We start from the raw sequence: 20,087 nt of genomic DNA, 5'->3' as shown, positions 1-20,087 counted from the left end.
TTTTTTTTTTTTTTTTTTTTTTTTTTTTTTTTTTTTTTTTTTTTTTTTTTTTTTTTTTTTTTTTTTTTTTTTTTTTTTTTTTTTTTTGCTATTGCCTTTGACATTGACCTGTATTTGTTTCTCGTTGTTAATTTGCATGAATTTATGTACTCTGTACAAAAGTTTTAGACTTTCTCTTTTATGATCTTCCCCTTGCTTGATGATAAGTTAAGAGGCCTTCTGTTTTGACAGGACGGAGAAGTCCCATGTAGTTCATGTCAATTAGATAAAGGTATTGGAAGAAATAGATCAATTTTGGTTGATCAAATAAAGCCCCCTTTAGATTGCTGTAGGTCATGCATTACTCAGCTTTCAGCTAACTTATATGATGTTTAATACAAATTTTAAAACACTTGTTTCAATTCATTATTATCCCAAATGCATTTCCACAAATCCATTTGGTGTCATACAACATTTTTTATATTAATTATAGCACAAAAACTAAACTATATAAATTAGAACATTTTTTTTAAAAAAACTTAAAACACTTAAGACCTCTAAGATAAACAAATGCAAAAGTTTGTAAAGGGTAAAACAGTAAAATTAAGAATCCAAATTTCACATAATGATCGTAAAAAAAAAGGGTTATCTAGCAATAGCATGCATAGCTTAATAAGCAAGAAATTCATGCATATATATATTATATATAAAGACTTGAAAATAGGAAAATTAGATGGAGAAGGTGAGATCTCAAGGAGCATTGGAAGTAAAAATTCCAAGACACATGCAATTAAATTCCTTTCATGTGTCCAACTCATTGGATCATATCAAAGTCAATCAATCAATCTCTTTACATTTTGTTCTTCATTGTTCATTGTTAAATTAATACTTCTCTTTTTGAAGGGGAAAAAGGAAACTTAGGATACAAATTTTTATAAATATTTGATCAAAATCTCTCTAGATTAATGTTTTATTTTAAAATTTGTAAAGTACAAACTAAGGGACATTGGTGGATGTATTACATTAGTCTAAAAAATTTAATTATTTTTATCGAGGAGAAAGTGTTGACTTTTGTATGCTTCAACCACACCTTATTGTTTTGTATGACAATAACAATTTTCTAATATTTGTATTTGTAGATGAAGAGTAAAACGTGATCAACACTTTTCAAATCATTCAAATAGATTCTAAATAGGAAAGTAAAATATATGGTAAAGATTGAAGGGTAAAATATTATGCAGCGGTAACTTATTATAAAAAATCAAAGTAAATTCAATCGACCGAATGTGGAAGGAAAGTAATCACAAATATAATGCGGTTGTAATGACTTTACTCTTTCTTTAAAATAAGACGGTTACTACATGTGTGTTGTGGTTACTATGTACCAAAAATCATTAAAACAATTTACAAATATGAACCGTTAGAATATTTAAAAATACTCTTACGGTTGGGGTAAAAAAAAGAGAGGCGGTTGGTGATGTTGCACACGTGCCTGCCAATATCCCATTTTACTTGCTTTCATGTATAGTTAGGTTCTTACTATTCTTGCCATATCAATGTGGGGGTGCACGACTATCCACCAAAATCATGTCTACACCTGCTAGGATTAAAATAACCAAAATGAACTATAGGTTATATGCTATCAAAGTTGTTGTTGCTACTTGTTTGCTGAATTAAAAAAAGTGTTGTATAATCGTTGTCCTAGTGCCACAAAATGCGACTGTGACAAGTGGTATCAAGCAGTCAACTCCTTGAATCATAGTAATCAAACATGTTCGCTACAAAACAACTGGACAAGTCCAGACTGACTGATTGGTAGATATTGAAGATCAGGTGCTCTACCTAAGTGAAGTTCCTGACGCAATGGAGCTTTTGGAGTCTCACAAGAATGAGATTGCCGCTAAAGCCGACATAATCGAAGAAATGGTATGCCACCTAGAGGCAATGCCAATCCGCGAGTTAGTTGGTAAGGTCGAGGCCCTAGAAGACATGGCCACAACTATTAGTGGCTTCGAGCGTGAGGATGACTCGATGGAAGAACGTATTGAGGGCCTAGGAAATACCCAACAAGCGATCGTTCAAATAGTCTCAGAAATGTTTGAGGATCTAAGAGTAGTCCTTGGAGTAGTTAGGATTGAATTGGAAGATTTGAGCGCCAAACTATACCTCACCATGAGAGCGGAGGGGAACCAAATCCCAGCTGGGGATGTAGTCCAATTAACAACGTAAAGGTCCTGGAGCCCAATCCCTTTTGTAGGGTTCGAGATGCCAAGACTTTAGAAAACAATAGCGTGGCAGAAGAAGTAAAAGTCATGTTGACAACAATGCATTTAGTTGACGATGCAAAGTTGTAGTGGAGATCCAAGTACATGGTCATTTAAGATGAACGATGTGTTGTAGAGATTTGAGAGAGCTTAAAACAAGAAATATTCTCTCAGTTCTTTTCGAATAATATTGAGATAATCATAAGAAGAAAGTTAAGGGAGTTGAGGCATCCTCTTTTCGAATAATATTGAGATAATCATAAGAAGAAAGTTAAGGGAGTTGAGGCATCCTGACAATATCTAAGACTATGTTAAGTAGTTTTCTGGACTTATATATTAGATATTCGTTATAGGTTTGGTAAAGACAAGGTCTTCAGTTTTGTTGAGGTGCTGAAGCACTAGGTGAAGATTGAACAAAAAGTCCATGACCTTTCCACGGCCTATGCTATAGTCATACGACTGTTTGAACAAAGAGTCCATGACCTTTCCACGGCCGATGCTACAGTCATACGACTGTTTGACTTTAGCTGTGATCAAACCCAAGGTGGAGTGTAATAAAAATTATCAATCTAACTCAAAAGGTGTGGGAAGCGATAGACTTGAAGGCGGAGGAGGAGCATGCAAGTCCTCCCAATACAGTAGAACTCCATTGGCAAGACCTCACAGCTAGAACAATCATAGTCAAGATCCCTTGTTTTGCTTCATATGTAAAGGGGGCCACCGAGAAACTGAGTGCCCAAAAAGGCATCACTCTATGCCTTCCAAGCAAAATTTTAAATGAACTCAGAAGCTGAGTATGAGATAGTGAAAGTTGAAACACCGCTAGTTGAAAGCATTGAACACCCCCGCTAGTTGAAAGCATTGAACACCCCCGCATGAGGGCACTAAAGTACTTCTTTAGAAGAGAGTGAAAGAGATAGAAGAGCTAGTGGAAAGTGATCTTATGTATGTCGAGACCTGAGTTAACCATAGAGCGGCCAAGAACACTATAGTTGACTTTAAGCCACCCGCAACTTCATGACGGAAACTGAAGTGAACGCTTGAGAATCTTTTAATATCGAGATACATGATAGATAAAAGACGTCAATTCAACAACCCTACTTGTCTTAGGAGTTGCAAAGAGAACTTCTGTAACGACCCAAAAAAAAAAATTTTAATTTTAATAATTAAAATAATAATTTTCCGTAAACTACTCTCCACTAACCCCTCCTTCCTCTCCCAACTATCTCTCCTCAACCAATTCATCAGTCAATATCCCAAATCAAAATACTGGATCATGGGTGGTTCCTCAATGAAGAAAAAAATACAAACAACCAGATTGATTTACTAGGAGAGCTGGAGATTTAATTTGTGGAGAGAGATCTTGTCGTTATTACGGTAAGTCATGTTTCAGATCTCTGGTCTCTTTTTCATTTATCCCGATCAGATTTCCTTTTCGTTTGTCTAATTATTCAGAATTAGATCACTGGTTCTTTTGCTTAGTTATTTAGATTTTTGGTTATGATGTTAGGTCATAGAAAAATAACTAGAACAGATAGATGAGGGAAATATTTGTCAATAGAATAAAAGAAAATACAGAGCAGATAGAAAAATAAATACAAAATAGAGAGTAAAAGAGAAGAATCCGAACAAAAAATTAACAGGTAAATAAGAAAGGAAAGAGGAAAGAAGAAAGGAAAGATTTGGAATGAAAATTTATCTGTGAATTTTAGATTTTAACAAAATTAGAGGAAGGAAAAAAAAATAAAATACATATAAGATAAAGAAAAGATTTGGAAAGAAGAATTAATTAGAATACAAAAAAATATGAGATGACGGTAGAGAGGCCAAAATACTGTTAACAAAATCAAAAGAAAAGACAAAAAAAAATGTATATATATATAGATAGGAGGCAAAATACGGTAAGCAAAATCAAAAGGAAAGAGAGAGAAGTAGAAATGCAGGGAAAAGAAAAAAAATAAAGAGCATGAAGTAAAGGGAAAAGAAAAAATAAATAAATAAAGAGCAGGAAGTAAAGAGAAAATACAGAGAGCAGTAAAGAAGTAAAAGAGAAAATACAGAGAAGGCATACAGAGAAAAAAATAGAGAGAAGTAAAAGAAAAAAATACAGAGAAGGCATACAGAGAAAAAAAAAAAGGCAAGGAAGAAAATACAGAGAAGGCCAGAATAGAAAATCAAAAGAAAAAAAATACAGTGGAAGAGAAAAACAAAAGGGAAGAGTTGGGAGTAAGAATGGATCCGAATCGACCAACAATATGATTAAGTAAGAATCGATTAAAAAAAATTGGTCAAGAATATGTCTTGAACAAAAAATTGAGAAAAAAAGCAGAGTAAAGAAAAAATATCAAAAGACAAGAGAGAAGTCAATCGAAATAAAAAAATAGATCTTAATATAAATAGAATCGTTCCAAGACTTTATCTCTGCAAAGTCTTTAATGCTCGTATGAAATTTAGCACATGAACCATTGTAAGAGTTAGAGAATTTAACATGAAATTGATGCCATGGATTCTTATAGGTTGGCTTGGATACAAAGGAAAAAATCGAACTTTCGTTAAAGATAAATTGGTGACAACCGTATAAGCTAATAAGGTAAGTGGCCTTAGATAGACTAAAAATTGTATGAGTTATGATGATGTATGAACTATGTCGTACGATGCGGTATATGACTTATGATGATGTATGATGTATGACTTATGATGATGTATGAGTTATGATGATGTATGGGTTATGATACCTGATGATGTGCTCAGTATATATATATATATTGATGAATGTCGTACTTGATATGTTTGATGCACTTTGTGGCAATATGATGAGTATGATGATTGCGTGACGTTTACCTTAATATGATGATGTTTCCATATTGAGCATGCTATATGATAATGAGTGTCATATTGCATCATGTCGTTAGATCGATATAGGACACAACCCTAAGAGCGTGAAAATGATATTAATATAAATATCCACGAGTATGTGTTACCTAGAGTAACAAAGAGATGAGACTAGAGGGTTGTGTCAGAAGAGACATTATGATGGATTTAGAGGGACCTCATGCATATTATATGTTCATAAGCATAGGGCTACTTCCCCTAGAGATGATGAGTGCGGACGCGCACCATATGATGAGCGCGAATGCGCATAGGTGCGAATGCACACAGATGAGGGTGTTCATGAGGCGCATGACACTATGGGGTTCCGCTGACCTCCGGACGTCGCTACAGATTAGCTTGACCAGAGGGTCCAGGGGGTGTGCGAGCACCCTGGGGATTCACACTCGCACGTGTGAGTCGTGTGTAGGGAAGTACTACACATCCAATTTATCCGAGACTGGAGGCCACCCCTAAGATGATTAGAGATAGATCCCTAAATTATGATTGCATGTGTTTGCATTTGCATGGCCCCCTATAGTGGGGTCACTTACTGAGTATTCTTTGAAATACTCAGGCCGTGTGCCACATCATTTTTCAGGTAAAGGCAAGGCGTACTTGTACGGAGGACGGCGACATCGCGAGCAGAGACTGTAGCACGTGCATAGGGTAGACTCATATTTAAATTTCTAGTCTTAAGTTAGAATAGGTTGTTTTGCATTTAATTGTTTTAAATTATTTTGTATTTGTTTTTGTTTTTTCTAAATTTCAGTATTTCATATTTAAACACGTAAGACCATGGCTGTGTTTTCAGAGAAGAAGTTGTTTTAAACGTTTTTTTGAAATTTTCGTTATCAATTATGTTCATGTAAGAATTATATTTCCGTATTATAGATGAGCATGAGACGTTAGTAGCGACTCTGAGTATGTGGAAATTTAGGGTCGTTACAACTTCAATTAAGTTAGAGACTTGGAGTGGACAAACTGACTTTGTGATTGTCAAGATGGATGACTTCAACATTGTGTTAGGGATGAATATTATGCTGGAACACAAAGTCATTCCCATGCCTCTAGCAAAATGCTCAGTTAGTAATGTGGTTTAACCCAACAATCATTCAAACTAACACTAGTCAACCAAAAAGGATGAAGATGATGTTATCAATATAGTTGAGAAGGGATCTTAGCCATGATGACTTACTCTCGTTGCCATTATTATAGTTGACGAAGGGAGCTCGAGTGAGTTAACTCGAACAGAAACCTCTCTACAAAAGAGTAAAGTCAAACAAAGGATTTATCTCCACCAGGGCATATAGATCACGAGATTGATTTTATGATGGGGGCGAGATCGCCTACTAAAAATATGTGTCATATGACTTAACTGAACAAATTGAATTTCACAAATAACTAAATGACTTGTTCAAAGTTAGCTAAATTGAATTTCGACTCTTGTCCATGATCACCCAAATGGGGGAGAGACCCCAAACCAGCACCTCCGCTGAATGGGGGAGATAGAGACCAACTATAATTACAAAGCGAAAAAAGACAAGAGATGATTGATATAATCATTACATGCAAGTCGATCATTCATAATTACAGTTGGGTCAAAAATCTGTTTTACTTTTGTATTATATTTTACCTAAAGTACACTACTAATTCTTTAATGGACAATTTATTTATGATTCAATCATAAACTAAGTTACTCTTCGGTCAATGAGAGGAAGATGTTCCACTGTTCAAGTTTTGAAATCAACCCCCGAGAATTACTCTTCTATTTTTCTATAAAGGAAGAAGTGAATTTCATCTCATGAAATTATGTTTCCAGCTCTCTATTCGGTCAAGTTTTCAAAATGATAAATATATTAAATCGACTCTAAAAGTCATTCTCATCCATGCAAATCAAAGAACAAGTCGTTATAGACATCTCATCCATGCAAATCAAAGAACAAGTCGTTATAGACAGAAGTTATAACTCACTCAAGATTAAGATCGAGCCACATATGATCATCTTATGAAATATCAATCTTCTCAATTAATTAATTTATACAAAAAGATTAAATACTTCATGACGTAATCTTATACAAATTCATTGCATATGATATCCCACTCACATGTGTCCACATGAACGAATTGGATCAAATCATTCGCGTAACAATTATAAAGTGGATCATATAAACACTAGTGTTAGACGAACACGACTCTCCACAATGGTATGATATTATCCACTTTGAGCATAAGCTCTCGTGGCTTTGCTTTGGGCTTCCCCAAAAGACCTCATACCAATGGAGTTAATATTCCTCACTTATAAACCCATGATCGATGTGGGACTTCCATCATCCAACACCTCCCCTCGAACAAAGTGCGCCTCCCCTTAATCGAGGCTCGACTCCTTTAGAGTCTTAGTCATTTTTTACTGCCTTCGAGGAGGGGCTTGGCTCCTTTTTCTTAAGAGTTCTTTGTTCGATATTTGAGGATTCGAGGATTTACCAATCTATTGGCACGACTAAGTTTAGGGCATGGCTCTGATACCATGTTAGACGAACACGACTCTCCACAATGGTATGATATTGTCCACTTTGAGCATAAGCTCTCATAGCTTTGCTTTGGGCTTCCCCAAAAGGCCTCATACCAATGGAGTTAATATTCCTCACTTATAAACCCATGATCACACCCTAAATTAGTCGATGTGGGACTTCCATCATCCAACAACTAGCCCAAGCTTAACTACATATTTAAACGTAGTTCCCTCCATCTATTTATATTTATATAGATTCATATAATTTAACTATATATATATAAAAAGAAAAGATACCGACACCAAATGGTATATTTTAATATCAGCAAAGACCAAATTAGAGTTAACCTTGAACAGAGGAGAGTGGAGAGTGAACCAATAATTTATGAGCAATTTTTTTTTTTTTTTTTTTTTTGTATAGAGAATATTTATAATATTTGTTTATGTGATTAAGGTATGTGCAATAATTAATGAGGATCCATCCCCGGCTGCGCCAATCCCGTCGGCTGCTTGCTTAGCTTTGTAGCAGCCCCAGCCAACTGGGCCACCGACATATCCAGTAGCCAGTCACTTCGCTTGTAATCCATGCATTACCAACTTCATTTTCACTCTTTAATTAATATGTTTTGGATCTCACACAAATGCATATTTATATAAACAATATTATGTTTAATTAATAATATCTTAATTAAGTTTATAAATTTTGAAAAAAGAAAAAAAAAGAAAGTAGAGGGTGAAAGATGGGGATTGTATAAAATATAAGGGTATGTATGCAAATAGGAGGTAATTAAGAAGCATGAAATCCGGCGGTTACAAATGTATGAGCTCGTGAGGGTTCTGCTAATTCCTTAAACCACACTCTACACTCTACACTCTTCTCCATAAACACTTCCTCTTTCCATAAATAATATAACCATTCTCTACTCATCCCTTCACTTCTTCCTCTCCATCTTTCCTCTCTCTCTCTCTTCTCTAGGTATCGTCTTCTTTTCTCCGTCTTTCGCTACGCTCGTTATTCGTCAGTCTTCGAGTCTTCAAGCTTTTTTCTCTTCCGCTACTCTTAGCTGGAAGAGCAGAGCCTGAAAATAAGAGACAAAATTTTACGTTCTAACTTTTTAGAATACTCGTAAATATTGGATTTGATTTAGTTTGAGTGTTGAAAACTAATTAGTTTGTGCTGTATGAAGCTTGTGGCAGGAGAATATCGAAAATGAGGGAGGGCAATTTGGTAAATTTGATCTTGGGGATTATATTGGCTTGTTGCACTTTCAGTACGTATTGGGTGAATGCAGAAGACCCGTATAGGTATTTCACATTTCAGGTTACGTATGGTACACGTGCTCCCCTTGGTGTTCAACAAAAGGTTTCATTCTCAACCTTCCTCTATTTCTCTCTCTCTATATATTCTCATTTATCTCTTTTGTATAGATAATTCTTGTGAACGGGCAATTTCCAGCCCCAAGGATCGAGTGTGAGACAAATGATAACATAATTGTAAATGTCATTAACAAGCTCGATGAGCCTTTCCTCTTTACATGGTTAGTATTTAAAATATTATTACTTATGATATCAAATATTTGCACGTGAATCCATGATTATTATTACTCGTGTCGTATTCATTTCTTTGAGATTCAATTTCTCATATTATTATCAAACTTATCCTATTATAAATAATTAATAATCTCGATAAATTTAGGAGTGGAATCAAGCAAAGGAGAACATCGTGGCAAGATGGAGTGCTAGGAACCAATTGTCCAATCCCTCCAAACTCGAATTGGACATACAAATTCCAAGTTAAGGATCAAATTGGAACCTTCACATACTTTCCTTCCATCAACTTCCAAAGGGCAGCCGGTGGCTTCGGAGCCTTTGTGATCCAACCTAGAACTGTCATAACAACTCCTTACCCTATTCCCAATGGCGAGCTCGACCTTCTGATCGGCGATTGGTACAACACCGACCATAAGGTAATTTCCTTCTCGATTTACATTTTATCTACAAAAATATTAAATTATAAACTTAAAAATGAAAAATTAAACGTTTGAACTATCTGTTATATCATATCATGTAGACGTTACGTAAGAAATTGGAATCCGGAGTTCAGCTCCCTCTACCTAACGGTCTTCTCATAAATGGAAAGTCGAGTACAACACTAGTTCTTAAGAAAGGTAACATCCAAAGAGTTGCACTTGTAAACCTTAGAGACATTGTTAAAGTACTAAACTTTATGTTTTTGTAGGCCTAACATACAAGTTGAGGATATCAAATGTTGGGATAGCAACATCAATAAACTTCAGAATTCAAGGACATTTAATGACACTCGTGGAGGTTGAAGGAGCACACACCATGCAAGAGACATACGAGTCATTGGACATTCATCCAGGCCAATCCGCCGCTGTTTTAGTGTCTCTCAAGAACTTAGCATCCAAGAGCTATTACTTTGTGGCCTCTACTCGTTTCACAAAGCCAATTCTGAATGCCATTGGAATCCTTAAATATGAAGGCTCTACAACCCCTCCTTCCAAGCCTTTGCCCATTGGACCAACCTACCACCTTCATTGGTCCATGAAACAAGCGCGGACTATAAGGTTTGAACATCCCATATTTTTCTAAACGCTATCATCATTTGGTTACACAAATGGGGTTGATTTTGTTTGGAATTGAACAGGCTAAATTTGACGGCAAATGCAGCAAGGCCAAACCCACAAGGGTCGTTCCATTATGGGAACATAACGGTGGTGAGGAGATTGATAATAGAGAACTCATTGACAAAGATAAAAGGAGCGCTTCGTTGTGCGGTTAATAACGTGTCTTATGTTGATCCACCAACGCCATTAAAGTTGGCTGATTGGTTCAAAATCCCTGGCGTTTTTGATATCAATACCTTCACTGATACCCCAACTTCTCGACCTGCGATGCTTGGTGTCTCGGTTGTTAATATTACTCTTCATGATTTTGTGGAAATTGTGTTCCAAAACAAAGAAAGCACTGTCCAATCTTGGCATTTTGATGGAACCAGTTTCTACGTTGTTGGGTACGTTGTTTTTATTGTTTTTTTTCCTAAATTTTTAAAAATATATATATATTTTTTAGTTTTTAAAAATTTTCAATTATGGAAAATTAAAATTAAAATGATCCTAACTCACTAGATTTATGTTTATATTTTTTAGATATGGTTCGGGTGTTTGGACATATAACATGAGAAAACGATATAATTTAGTGGATGGTATCTCAAGACACACTGTTCAGGTAATTTTAGCCTACACATGTCATTTATTTCATTGGTATAATTGAGTAGATTCATATTTAAATTTCTAGATTTATGTTAGAATAGGTTGTTATGCATCTTATTGTTTTAAATTATGTTATATTGCTTTTATTTATTTTAGTATTTCGTATTTGAGCACGTAAGACTATGATTGTGTTTTCTAGAAAAGAAATTGTTTTAAGCGTTTTTCGAAGTTTATCTTTAAATGATATTCATTTTAAGAGTTATATTTTCGCATTAGAGATGAACATGAGACGTAGTAGCAACTCTGAGTATGTGGAAATTTAGGGTTGTTACATATAAATGAGAAAACGCTATAATTTAGTGGATGGTATCTCAAGACAAATTGTTCAGGTAATTTTAGCTTGCACATATCATTTATTTCATTCGAGAGCTTTGATTAGTTAATTAATATATTTACTTTTCTCGATTAAGAGGTCAAGTTAATAGAATAGTAACGAAAATCAAATCATGCTCGATAAGGATTTGAATCTACAACATGAATTGTAGAGATTCACGTATCCTATAAATTATCGAACTAAATAGAATATCATAAAATAAAATTTTAAAAAAGAAGAGATTGATTGGGGTTATGTTTGGACAGGTATATCCAAAGTCTTGGACTGCAATATTGGTGTCATTAGACAACAAGGGGATGTGGAATTTGAGGTCTACAGTATGGTGGAGAAACTATTTGGGTCAACAATTGTATTTTAAGGTATGGAATGATGAAAAGAGTTTGTACACTGAGGCTGACATTCCACTCAATGCTATCAAGTGTGGCAAAGCATCCAAGTATTAATATCAACAGCCAAGAACAGATATTAATTTCATTTCATTTCTGTGTTCAAAAGCTTTTAATTTGGTCGTTTGCTCTTTAATTAATTAGGGTTTTAATTTAATTGTCAGTCATGAGAGGGTGACTGTAGAGGTTTAGTGAAGAAGGAAGAGAGAAGAGAGGGTTTGTATTCTACTTTGTTGTTAAAATTATTTACTGTCCTTTCTAAGTTGTAATAAATCTTTAAGCAATTCCTTTCACTGGTTTAATCAGTTTTGTTTAGTCTTTAGAATCTCTAAATAAGATCTGAACTTTTCAAGACCCGTTGTAGCTAATATAACTCAATTGGTCAGAGGATTCGGGTCAGGATTCGGCACTTGATAGCCCCAACATTCCCTTGCATCCTTGCATCTTCTGGGACATGATCACATTATCTACTTCTTTAGAGTGAAGATTATCCCAACAACCAACATGAGTTTAGTCATCCTATCCTCAGGACCCTTCTCATTCGAATGTGGTTTCCGTTAATTTATGTACCCCTCCTTTACTTCGGTGTCACATGCCCAATAGCTTCCGTCTTGGTTCGTCCCCGAAGCACATCTTACTGGGAGAGGTATCGCTTTGATACAATTTGTAATGCCCCATACCCAGAATTTAAAATTCAAATTCGACACATGATGACTCTGACATTCTCCTGCGATATGGTTAGGTCGACACCGGATGACCTTGACATTCTCCTGCGACATGGTCAGGTTACCTATTCCTAGCTTCTTAAGAGTGAAGACTATCCCCACAGCCCAATACAAGTCATGGGTTCACCTAACTAGAATCACACCAAGCAAAACATGCTTAATTATTATGAAGTTCATATGATTGAGCTACCAAAAAGGTAGGTATACATTGTTGGTATAGGTAGTAACTTTAATTTTCTTTAACCCTTTCTTAGTCACTTATCCTCACGACCCATCTCATTCATATGTGGTCTCGGTTAATTCATGTACCCTCTACTTGTGTGTCACATATTTTGTGCACACCAACCAACTGGTATGATACCTAATTCAATGTCTTAGGCCGGAATTTTCTTATACACTTGTAAGAATCCATATATAATTTTGAGAGTGAACTACATAGCACATGTTTTTAAGCATATAAATGCATAAATTTATGAATTTTGAAATACATCTTAGAAATTATATTTTAATAAGCATGCTCTTATCATGTTTATGTCCTAAATTAAAAAACAAAACACGTCAAAACCTTAGAGTAAAGGTGACTTGGACAAGATGGTCAAATGCCATAAATTTCTTGAATCTTAAAAGTAGTAGGTTAATTAGCTGTAAAATCATTAATTTGTTCAGTGTTTAGTTTACATTCGTAATTTATGTTAACAAGTGAATGGTTGATATGTTCAGCTAGTTAAAGAGACAAACTTGAAATTTGTTAGACTTCGCTCGCATAGGTTCAAACCTTGTTGTCGACAGCTTATTTTAAAATTTTATTTTATAAATTAGGAATAGAATCCATATGAAGTTATCTACTCCTCGCTTCTTAAGAGTGAAGACTATCTCCACAGACCAACACGAGTTCTTCAAAAATGTTTTGTCCTCACTCACGTGGATCCTAGGAAAACTTCCAAGAGGTCACCCAACCATAAAAAAGAAATGTGCGCTTAACTTTGAAGCTAAGCTAACAAAAAGGAAGGTAGTCTCATTCATGTACCCCTCCTTTAACTCGATTGTTGCATAGTAACGACGATTTGAAATCCAGATTCGGCACCTGATGGCCCCAACATTTCTCCTACATCCCATGCGACATGGTCACGTTACCGACACCTACTTTTCTCTTCTTAAGAGTGAAGACTATCCCCACAAACCAATACAAGTCGTTCCAGCATGTTTGGTCCTCACTAACATGCTTCCTAGGTGTAAAATCATTAATTTGTTGGGTGTTTAGTTTGTATTCGTAATTTATGCCAACAAGCGAATGGTCGATATGTCCGAGTAGTTAAGGAGACAGACTTGAAATCTGTTGGGCTTTGCCTGCGCAGGTCCGAACCCTGCTGTCGACGATTCATTTCTCAAAACCATATTTTAATTTTTTTTTTATGAACTAGGTCGAATAAATTAGGAATAGAATCCATAAGAAGCTACCTACTCCTCGCTTCAGTGAAGACTATCTCCACAGACCAACACGAGTTCTTCAAGTATGTTTTGACCTCACTCACGTGGATCCTAGGAAAACTTCCAAGAGGTCACCCAACCATAAAAACGAAATGCGCGCTTAACTTTGAAGTTCCAATGACTGAGCTACCAAAAAGGAAGGTAGTCTCAGTTCGATCATGTACCCCTCCTTTAACTCGATTGTTGCATAATAACGACGATTTGAAATCATGATTCGGCACCTGATGGCCCCAACATTTCTCCTGCATACCATGCGACATGGTCACGTTACCGACACCTACTTCTCTCTTCTTAAGAGTGAAGACTATCCCCACAAACCAATACAAGTCGTTCCAGCATGTTTGGTCCTCACTAACATGCTTCCTAGGTGTAAAATCATTAATTTGTTGGGTGTTTAGTTTGTATTCGTAATTTATGCCAACAAGCGAATGGTCGATATGTCCGAGTAGTTAAGGAGACAGACTTGAAATCTGTTGGGCTTTGCCTGCGCAGGTCCGAACCCTGCTGTCGACGATTCATTTCTCAAAACCATATTTTAATTTTTTTTTTATGAACTAGGTCGAATAAATTAGGAATAGAATCCATAAGAAGCTACCTACTCCTCGCTTCAGTGAAGACTATCTCCACAGACCAACACGAGTTCTTCAAGTATGTTTTGACCTCACTCACGTGGATCCTAGGAAAACTTCCAAGAGGTCACCCAACCATAAAAACGAAATGCGCGCTTAACTTTGAAGTTCCAATGACTGAGCTACCAAAAAGGAAGGTAGTCTCAGTTCGATCATGTACCCCTCCTTTAACTCGATTGTTGCATAGTAACGACGATTTGAAATCATGATTCGGCACCTGATGGCCCCAACATTTCTCCTGCATACCATGCGACATGGTCACGTTACCGACACCTACTTCTCTCTTCTTAAGAGTGAAGACTATCCCCACAAATCAATACAAGTCGTTCCAGCATGTTTGGTCCTCACTAACATGCTTCCTAGGTGTAAAATCATTAATTTGTTGGGTGTTTAGTTTGCATTCGTAATTTATGCCAATAAGCGAATGGTCGATATGTCCGAGTGGTTAAGGAGACAGACTTGAAATCTGTTGGGTATTGCTCGCGTAGGTTCGAACCCTGCTGTCACGATTCATTTCTCAAAACCATATTTTAAATTTTTTTTTATGAACTGGGTCGAATAAATTAGGAATAGAATCCATAAGAAGCTACCTACCCCTCGCTTCAGTGAAGACTATCTCCACAGACCAACACGAGTTCTTCAAGTATGTTTTGTCCTCACTTACGTGGATCCTAGATAAACTTCCAAGAGGTCACCCAACCATAAAAACGAAATGCGCGCTTAACTTTGAAGTTCCAATGACTGAGCTACCAAAAAGGAAGGTAGTCTCAGTTCGATCATGTACCCCTCCTTTAACTCGATTGTTGCATAATAACGACGATTTGAAATCATGATTCGGCACCTGATGGCCCCAACATTTCTCCTGCATACCATGCGACATGGTCACGTTACCGACACCTACTTCTCTCTTCTTAAGAGTGAAGACTATCCCCACAAATTAATACAAGTCGTTCCAGCATGTTTTGTCCTCACTAACATGCTTCCTAGGTGTAAAATCATTAATTTGTTGGGTGTTTAGTTTGCATTCGTAATTTATGCCAATAAGTGAATGGTTGATATGTTCGAGTGGTTAAGGAGACAGACTTGAAATTTGTTGGGCATTGCCCGCACAGGTTCGAACCCTGCTGTCGACGATTCATTTCTCAAAACCATATTTTAATTTTTTTTTTACGAATTGGGTCGAATAAATTAGGAATAGAATCCATAAGAAGCTACCTACCCCTCGCTTCAGTGAAGACTATCTCCACAGACCAACACGAGTTCTTCAAGTATGTTTTGTCCTCACTTACGTGGATCCTAGATCAACTTCCAAGAGGTCACCCAACCATAAAAACGAAATGCGCGCTTAACTTTGAAGTTCCAATGACTGAGCTACCAAAAAGGAAGGTAGTCTCAGTTCGATCATGTACCCCTCCTTTAACTCGATTGTTGCATAGTAACGACGATTTGAAATCATGATTCGGCACCTGATGGCCCCAACATTTCTCCTGCATACCATGCGACATGGTCACGTTACCGACACCTACTTCTCTCTTCTTAAGAGTGAAGACTATCCCCACAAATCAATACAAGTCGTTCCAGCATGTTTGGTCCTCACTAACATGCTTCCTAGGTGTAAAATCATTAATTTGTTGGGTGTTTAGTTTGCATTCGTAATTTATGCCAATAAGCGAATAGTTGATATGTCCGAGTGGTTAAGGAGACAGACTTGAAATCTATTGGGCATTGCCCGCGCAGGTTTCAACCCTGCTGTCGATGATTCATTTCTCAAAACCATATTTTAAATTTTTTTTTATGAACTGGGTCGAATAAATTAGGAATCGAATCCATAAGAAGCTACCTACCCCTCGCTTCAGTGAAAACTATCTCCACAAACCAACACGAGTTCTTCAAGTATGTTTTGTCCTCACTCACGTGGATCCTAGATAAACTTCCAAGAGGTCACCCAACCATAAAAACGAAATGCGCGCTTAACTTTGAAGTTCCAATGACTGAGCTACAAAAAAGGAAGGTAGTCTGAGTTCGATCATGTACCCCTCCTTTAACTCGATTGTTTCATAGTAACGACGATTTGAAATCATGATTCGGCACCTGATGGCCCCAACATTTCTCCTGCATCCCATGCGACATGGTCACGTTACCGACTCCTACTTCTCTCTTCTTAAGAGTGAAGACTATCCCCACAAACCAATACAAGTCGTTCCAGCATGTTTTGTCCTCACTAACATGCTTCCTAGGTGTAGAAGCATTAATTTGTTGGGTGTTTAGTTTACATTCGTAATTTATGCCAACAAGCGAATGGTCGATATGTCCGAGTGGTTAAGGAGACAGACTTGAAATTTGTTGGGCTTTGCCTGCGCAGGTTCGAACCCTGCGGTCGATGATTCATTTCTCAAAACCATATTTAAAATTTTTTTTTTATGAACTGGGTCGAATAAATTTTCAGTGAAGACTATCTCCACAAACCAACACGAGTTCTTCAAGTATGTTTTGTCCTCACTCACGTGGATCCTAGGAAAACTTCCAAGAGGTCACCCAACCATAAAAACGAAATGCGCGCTTAACTTTGAAGTTCCAATGACTGAGCTACCAAAAAGGAAGGTAGTCTATGTTCGATCATGTACCCCTCATTTAACTCGATTGTTGCATAGTAACGACGATTTGAAATCCAGATTCGGCACCTGATGGCCCCAACATTTCTCCTGCATACCATGCGACATGGTCACGTTACCGACACCTACTTCTCTCTTCTTAAGAGTGAAGACTATCCCCACAAATCAATACAAGTCGTTCCAGCATGTTTTGTCCTCACTAACATGCTTCCTAGGTGTAAAATCATTAATTTGTTGGGTGTTTAGTTTGCATTCGTAATTTATGCCAATAAGTGAATGGTTGATATGTCCGAGTGGTTAAGGAGACAGACTTGAAATTTGTTGGGCATTGCCCGCACAGGTTCGAACCCTGCTGTCGACGATTCATTTCTCAAAACCATATTTTAATTTTTTTTTTACGAATTGGGTCGAATAAATTAGGAATAGAATCCATAAGAAGCTACCTACCCCTCGCTTCAGTGAAGACTATCTCCACAGACCAACACGAGTTCTTCAAGTATGTTTTGTCCTCACTTACGTGGATCCTAGATCAACTTCCAAGAGGTCACCCAACCATAAAAACGAAATGCGCGCTTAACTTTGAAGTTCCAATGACTGAGCTACCAAAAAGGAAGGTAGTCTCAGTTCGATCATGTACCCCTCCTTTAACTCGATTGTTGCATAGTAACGATGATTTGAAATCCAGATTCGGCACCTGATTGCCCCAACATTTCTCCTGCATCCCATGCGACATGGTCACGTTACCGACACCTACTTCTCTCTTCTTAAGAGTGAAGACTATCCCCACAAATCAATACAAGTCGTTCCAGCATGTTTTGTCCTCACTAACATGCTTCCTAGGTGTAAAATCATTAATTTGTTGGGTGTTTAGTTTGCATTCGTAATTTATGCCAATAAGCGAATGGTTGATATGTCCGAGTGGTTAAGGAGACAGACTTGAAATCTGTTGGGTATTGCTCGCGTAGGTTCGAACCCTGCTGTCACGATTCATTTCTCAAAACCATATTTTAAATTTTTTTTTATGAACTGGGTCGAATAAATTAGGAATAGAATCCATAAGAAGCTACCTACCCCTCGCTTCAGTGAAGACTATCTCCACAGACCAACACGAGTTCTTCAAGTATGTTTTGTCCTCACTTACGTGGATCCTAGATCAACTTCCAAGAGGTCACCCAACCATAAAAACGAAATGCGCGCTTAACTTTGAAGTTCCAATGACTGAGCTACCAAAAAAGAAGGTAGTCTCAGTTCGATCATGTACCCCTCCTTTAACTCGATTGTTGCATAGTAACGATGATTTGAAATCCAGATTCGGCACCTGATTGCCCCAACATTTCTCCTGCATCCCATGCGACATGGTCACGTTACCGACACCTACTTCTCTCTTCTTAAGAGTGAAGACTATCCCCACAAATCAATACAAGTCGTTCCAGCATGTTTTGTCCTCACTAACATGCTTCCTAGGTGTAAAATCATTAATTTGTTGGGTGTTTAGTTTGCATTCGTAATTTATGCCAATAAGCGAATGGTTGATATGTCCGAGTGGTTAAGGAGACAGACTTGAAATCTGTTGGGTATTGCTCGCGTAGGTTCGAACCCTGCTGTCACGATTCATTTCTCAAAACCATATTTTAAATTTTTTTTTATGAATTGGGTCGAATAAATTAGGAATAGAATCCATAAGAAGCTACCTACCCCTCGCTTCAGTGAAGACTATCTCCACAGACCAACACGAGTTCTTCAAGTATGTTTTGTCCTCACTTACGTGGATCCTAGATCAACTTCCAAGAGGTCACCCAACCATAAAAACGAAATGCGCGCTTAACTTTGAAGTTCCAATGACTGAGCTACCAAAAAGGAAGGTAGTCTCAGTTCGATCATGTACCCCTCCTTTAACTCGATTGTTGCATAGTAACGACGATTTGAAATCCAGATTCGGCACCTGATGGCCCCAACATTTCTCCTGCATACCATGCGACATGGTCACGTTACCGACACCTACTTCTCTCTTCTTAAGAGTGAAGACTATCCCCACAAATTAATACAAGTCGTTCCAGCATGTTTTGTCCTCACTAACATGCTTCCTAGGTGTAAAATCATTAATTTGTTGGGTGTTTAGTTTGCATTCGTAATTTATGCCAATAAGCGAATGGTTGATATGTCCGAGTGGTTAAGGAGACAGACTTGAAATCTGTTGGGTATTGCTCGCGTAGGTTCGAACCCTGCTGTCACGATTCATTTCTCAAAACCATATTTTAAATTTTTTTTTATGAACTGGGTCGAATAAATTAGGAATAGAATCCATAAGAAGCTACCTACCCCTCGCTTCAGTGAAGACTATCTCCACAGACCAACACGAGTTCTTCAAGTATGTTTTGTCCTCACTTACGTGGATCCTAGATCAACTTCCAAGAGGTCACCCAACCATAAAAACGAAATGCGCGCTTAACTTTGAAGTTCCAATGACTGAGCTACCAAAAAAGAAGGTAGTCTCAGTTCGATCATGTACCCCTCCTTTAACTCGATTGTTGCATAGTAACGATGATTTGAAATCCAGATTCGGCACCTGATTGCCCCAACATTTCTCCTGCATCCCATGCGACATGGTCACGTTACCGACACCTACTTCTCTCTTCTTAAGAGTGAAGACTATCCCCACAAATCAATACAAGTCGTTCCAGCATGTTTTGTCCTCACTAACATGCTTCCTAGGTGTAAAATCATTAATTTGTTGGGTGTTTAGTTTGCATTCGTAATTTATGCCAACAAGGGAATGGTTGATATGTCCGAGTGGTTAAGGAGACAGACTTGAAATTTGTTGGGCTTTGCCCGCGCAGGTTTGAACCCTGCTTTCGACGATTCATTTCTCAAAACCATATTGTAAATTTTTTTTTATGAACTAGGTCGAATAAATTAGGAATAGAATCCATAAGAAGCTACCTACTCCTCGGTGAAGACTATCTCCACAGACCAACACAAGTTCTTCAAGTATGTTTT

At 37.2% G+C, this 20,087-nt stretch overlaps 1 protein-coding gene and 10 non-coding genes across 11 annotated transcripts; all 11 read left to right on the top strand.

The window, feature by feature from the left end:
• The first annotated feature begins 8,573 nt into the window (after nucleotides 1-8,573).
• LOC111451104 (L-ascorbate oxidase homolog) lies at nucleotides 8,574-11,926 on the top strand. Its single transcript, XM_023091379.1, has 9 exons — nucleotides 8,574-8,599; nucleotides 8,811-8,986; nucleotides 9,052-9,161; nucleotides 9,320-9,590; nucleotides 9,695-9,791; nucleotides 9,863-10,211; nucleotides 10,292-10,657; nucleotides 10,794-10,872; nucleotides 11,496-11,926. The coding sequence occupies exons 2-9, from the start codon at nucleotides 8,834-8,836 to the stop codon at nucleotides 11,691-11,693; spliced, it is 1,623 nt and encodes a 540-aa protein (XP_022947147.1). The 5' UTR covers nucleotides 8,574-8,599; nucleotides 8,811-8,833; the 3' UTR covers nucleotides 11,694-11,926.
• A 1,729-nt stretch (nucleotides 11,927-13,655) lies between these two features.
• On the top strand, nucleotides 13,656-13,737 carry TRNAS-UGA. The gene has a single exon. It is a non-coding gene; the product is annotated as a tRNA-Ser (tRNA).
• A 543-nt stretch (nucleotides 13,738-14,280) lies between these two features.
• On the top strand, nucleotides 14,281-14,362 carry TRNAS-UGA. Its single transcript has one exon. It is a non-coding gene; the product is annotated as a tRNA-Ser (tRNA).
• A 543-nt stretch (nucleotides 14,363-14,905) lies between these two features.
• Nucleotides 14,906-14,986, top strand: TRNAS-UGA. Its single transcript has one exon. It is a non-coding gene; the product is annotated as a tRNA-Ser (tRNA).
• A 543-nt stretch (nucleotides 14,987-15,529) lies between these two features.
• TRNAS-UGA lies at nucleotides 15,530-15,611 on the top strand. The gene has a single exon. It is a non-coding gene; the product is annotated as a tRNA-Ser (tRNA).
• A 1,168-nt stretch (nucleotides 15,612-16,779) lies between these two features.
• Nucleotides 16,780-16,861, top strand: TRNAS-UGA. The gene has a single exon. It is a non-coding gene; the product is annotated as a tRNA-Ser (tRNA).
• Nucleotides 16,862-17,369: 508 nt separating this feature from the next.
• TRNAS-UGA lies at nucleotides 17,370-17,451 on the top strand. The gene has a single exon. It is a non-coding gene; the product is annotated as a tRNA-Ser (tRNA).
• A 543-nt stretch (nucleotides 17,452-17,994) lies between these two features.
• On the top strand, nucleotides 17,995-18,075 carry TRNAS-UGA. The gene has a single exon. It is a non-coding gene; the product is annotated as a tRNA-Ser (tRNA).
• Nucleotides 18,076-18,618: 543 nt separating this feature from the next.
• Nucleotides 18,619-18,699, top strand: TRNAS-UGA. The gene has a single exon. It is a non-coding gene; the product is annotated as a tRNA-Ser (tRNA).
• A 543-nt stretch (nucleotides 18,700-19,242) lies between these two features.
• Nucleotides 19,243-19,323, top strand: TRNAS-UGA. The gene has a single exon. It is a non-coding gene; the product is annotated as a tRNA-Ser (tRNA).
• Nucleotides 19,324-19,866: 543 nt separating this feature from the next.
• Nucleotides 19,867-19,948, top strand: TRNAS-UGA. The gene has a single exon. It is a non-coding gene; the product is annotated as a tRNA-Ser (tRNA).
• Nucleotides 19,949-20,087: the final 139 nt, after the last annotated feature.

Source organism: Cucurbita moschata, unplaced genomic scaffold (genome assembly GCF_002738365.1).
Source record: "Cucurbita moschata cultivar Rifu unplaced genomic scaffold, Cmos_1.0 Cmo_Scf00013, whole genome shotgun sequence".
In the NCBI taxonomy this organism is placed as follows: domain Eukaryota; kingdom Viridiplantae; phylum Streptophyta; class Magnoliopsida; order Cucurbitales; family Cucurbitaceae; genus Cucurbita; species Cucurbita moschata.
Note: the sequence above shows the minus strand (reverse complement) of the source record. Positions and strands in the feature narration are given on the sequence as shown.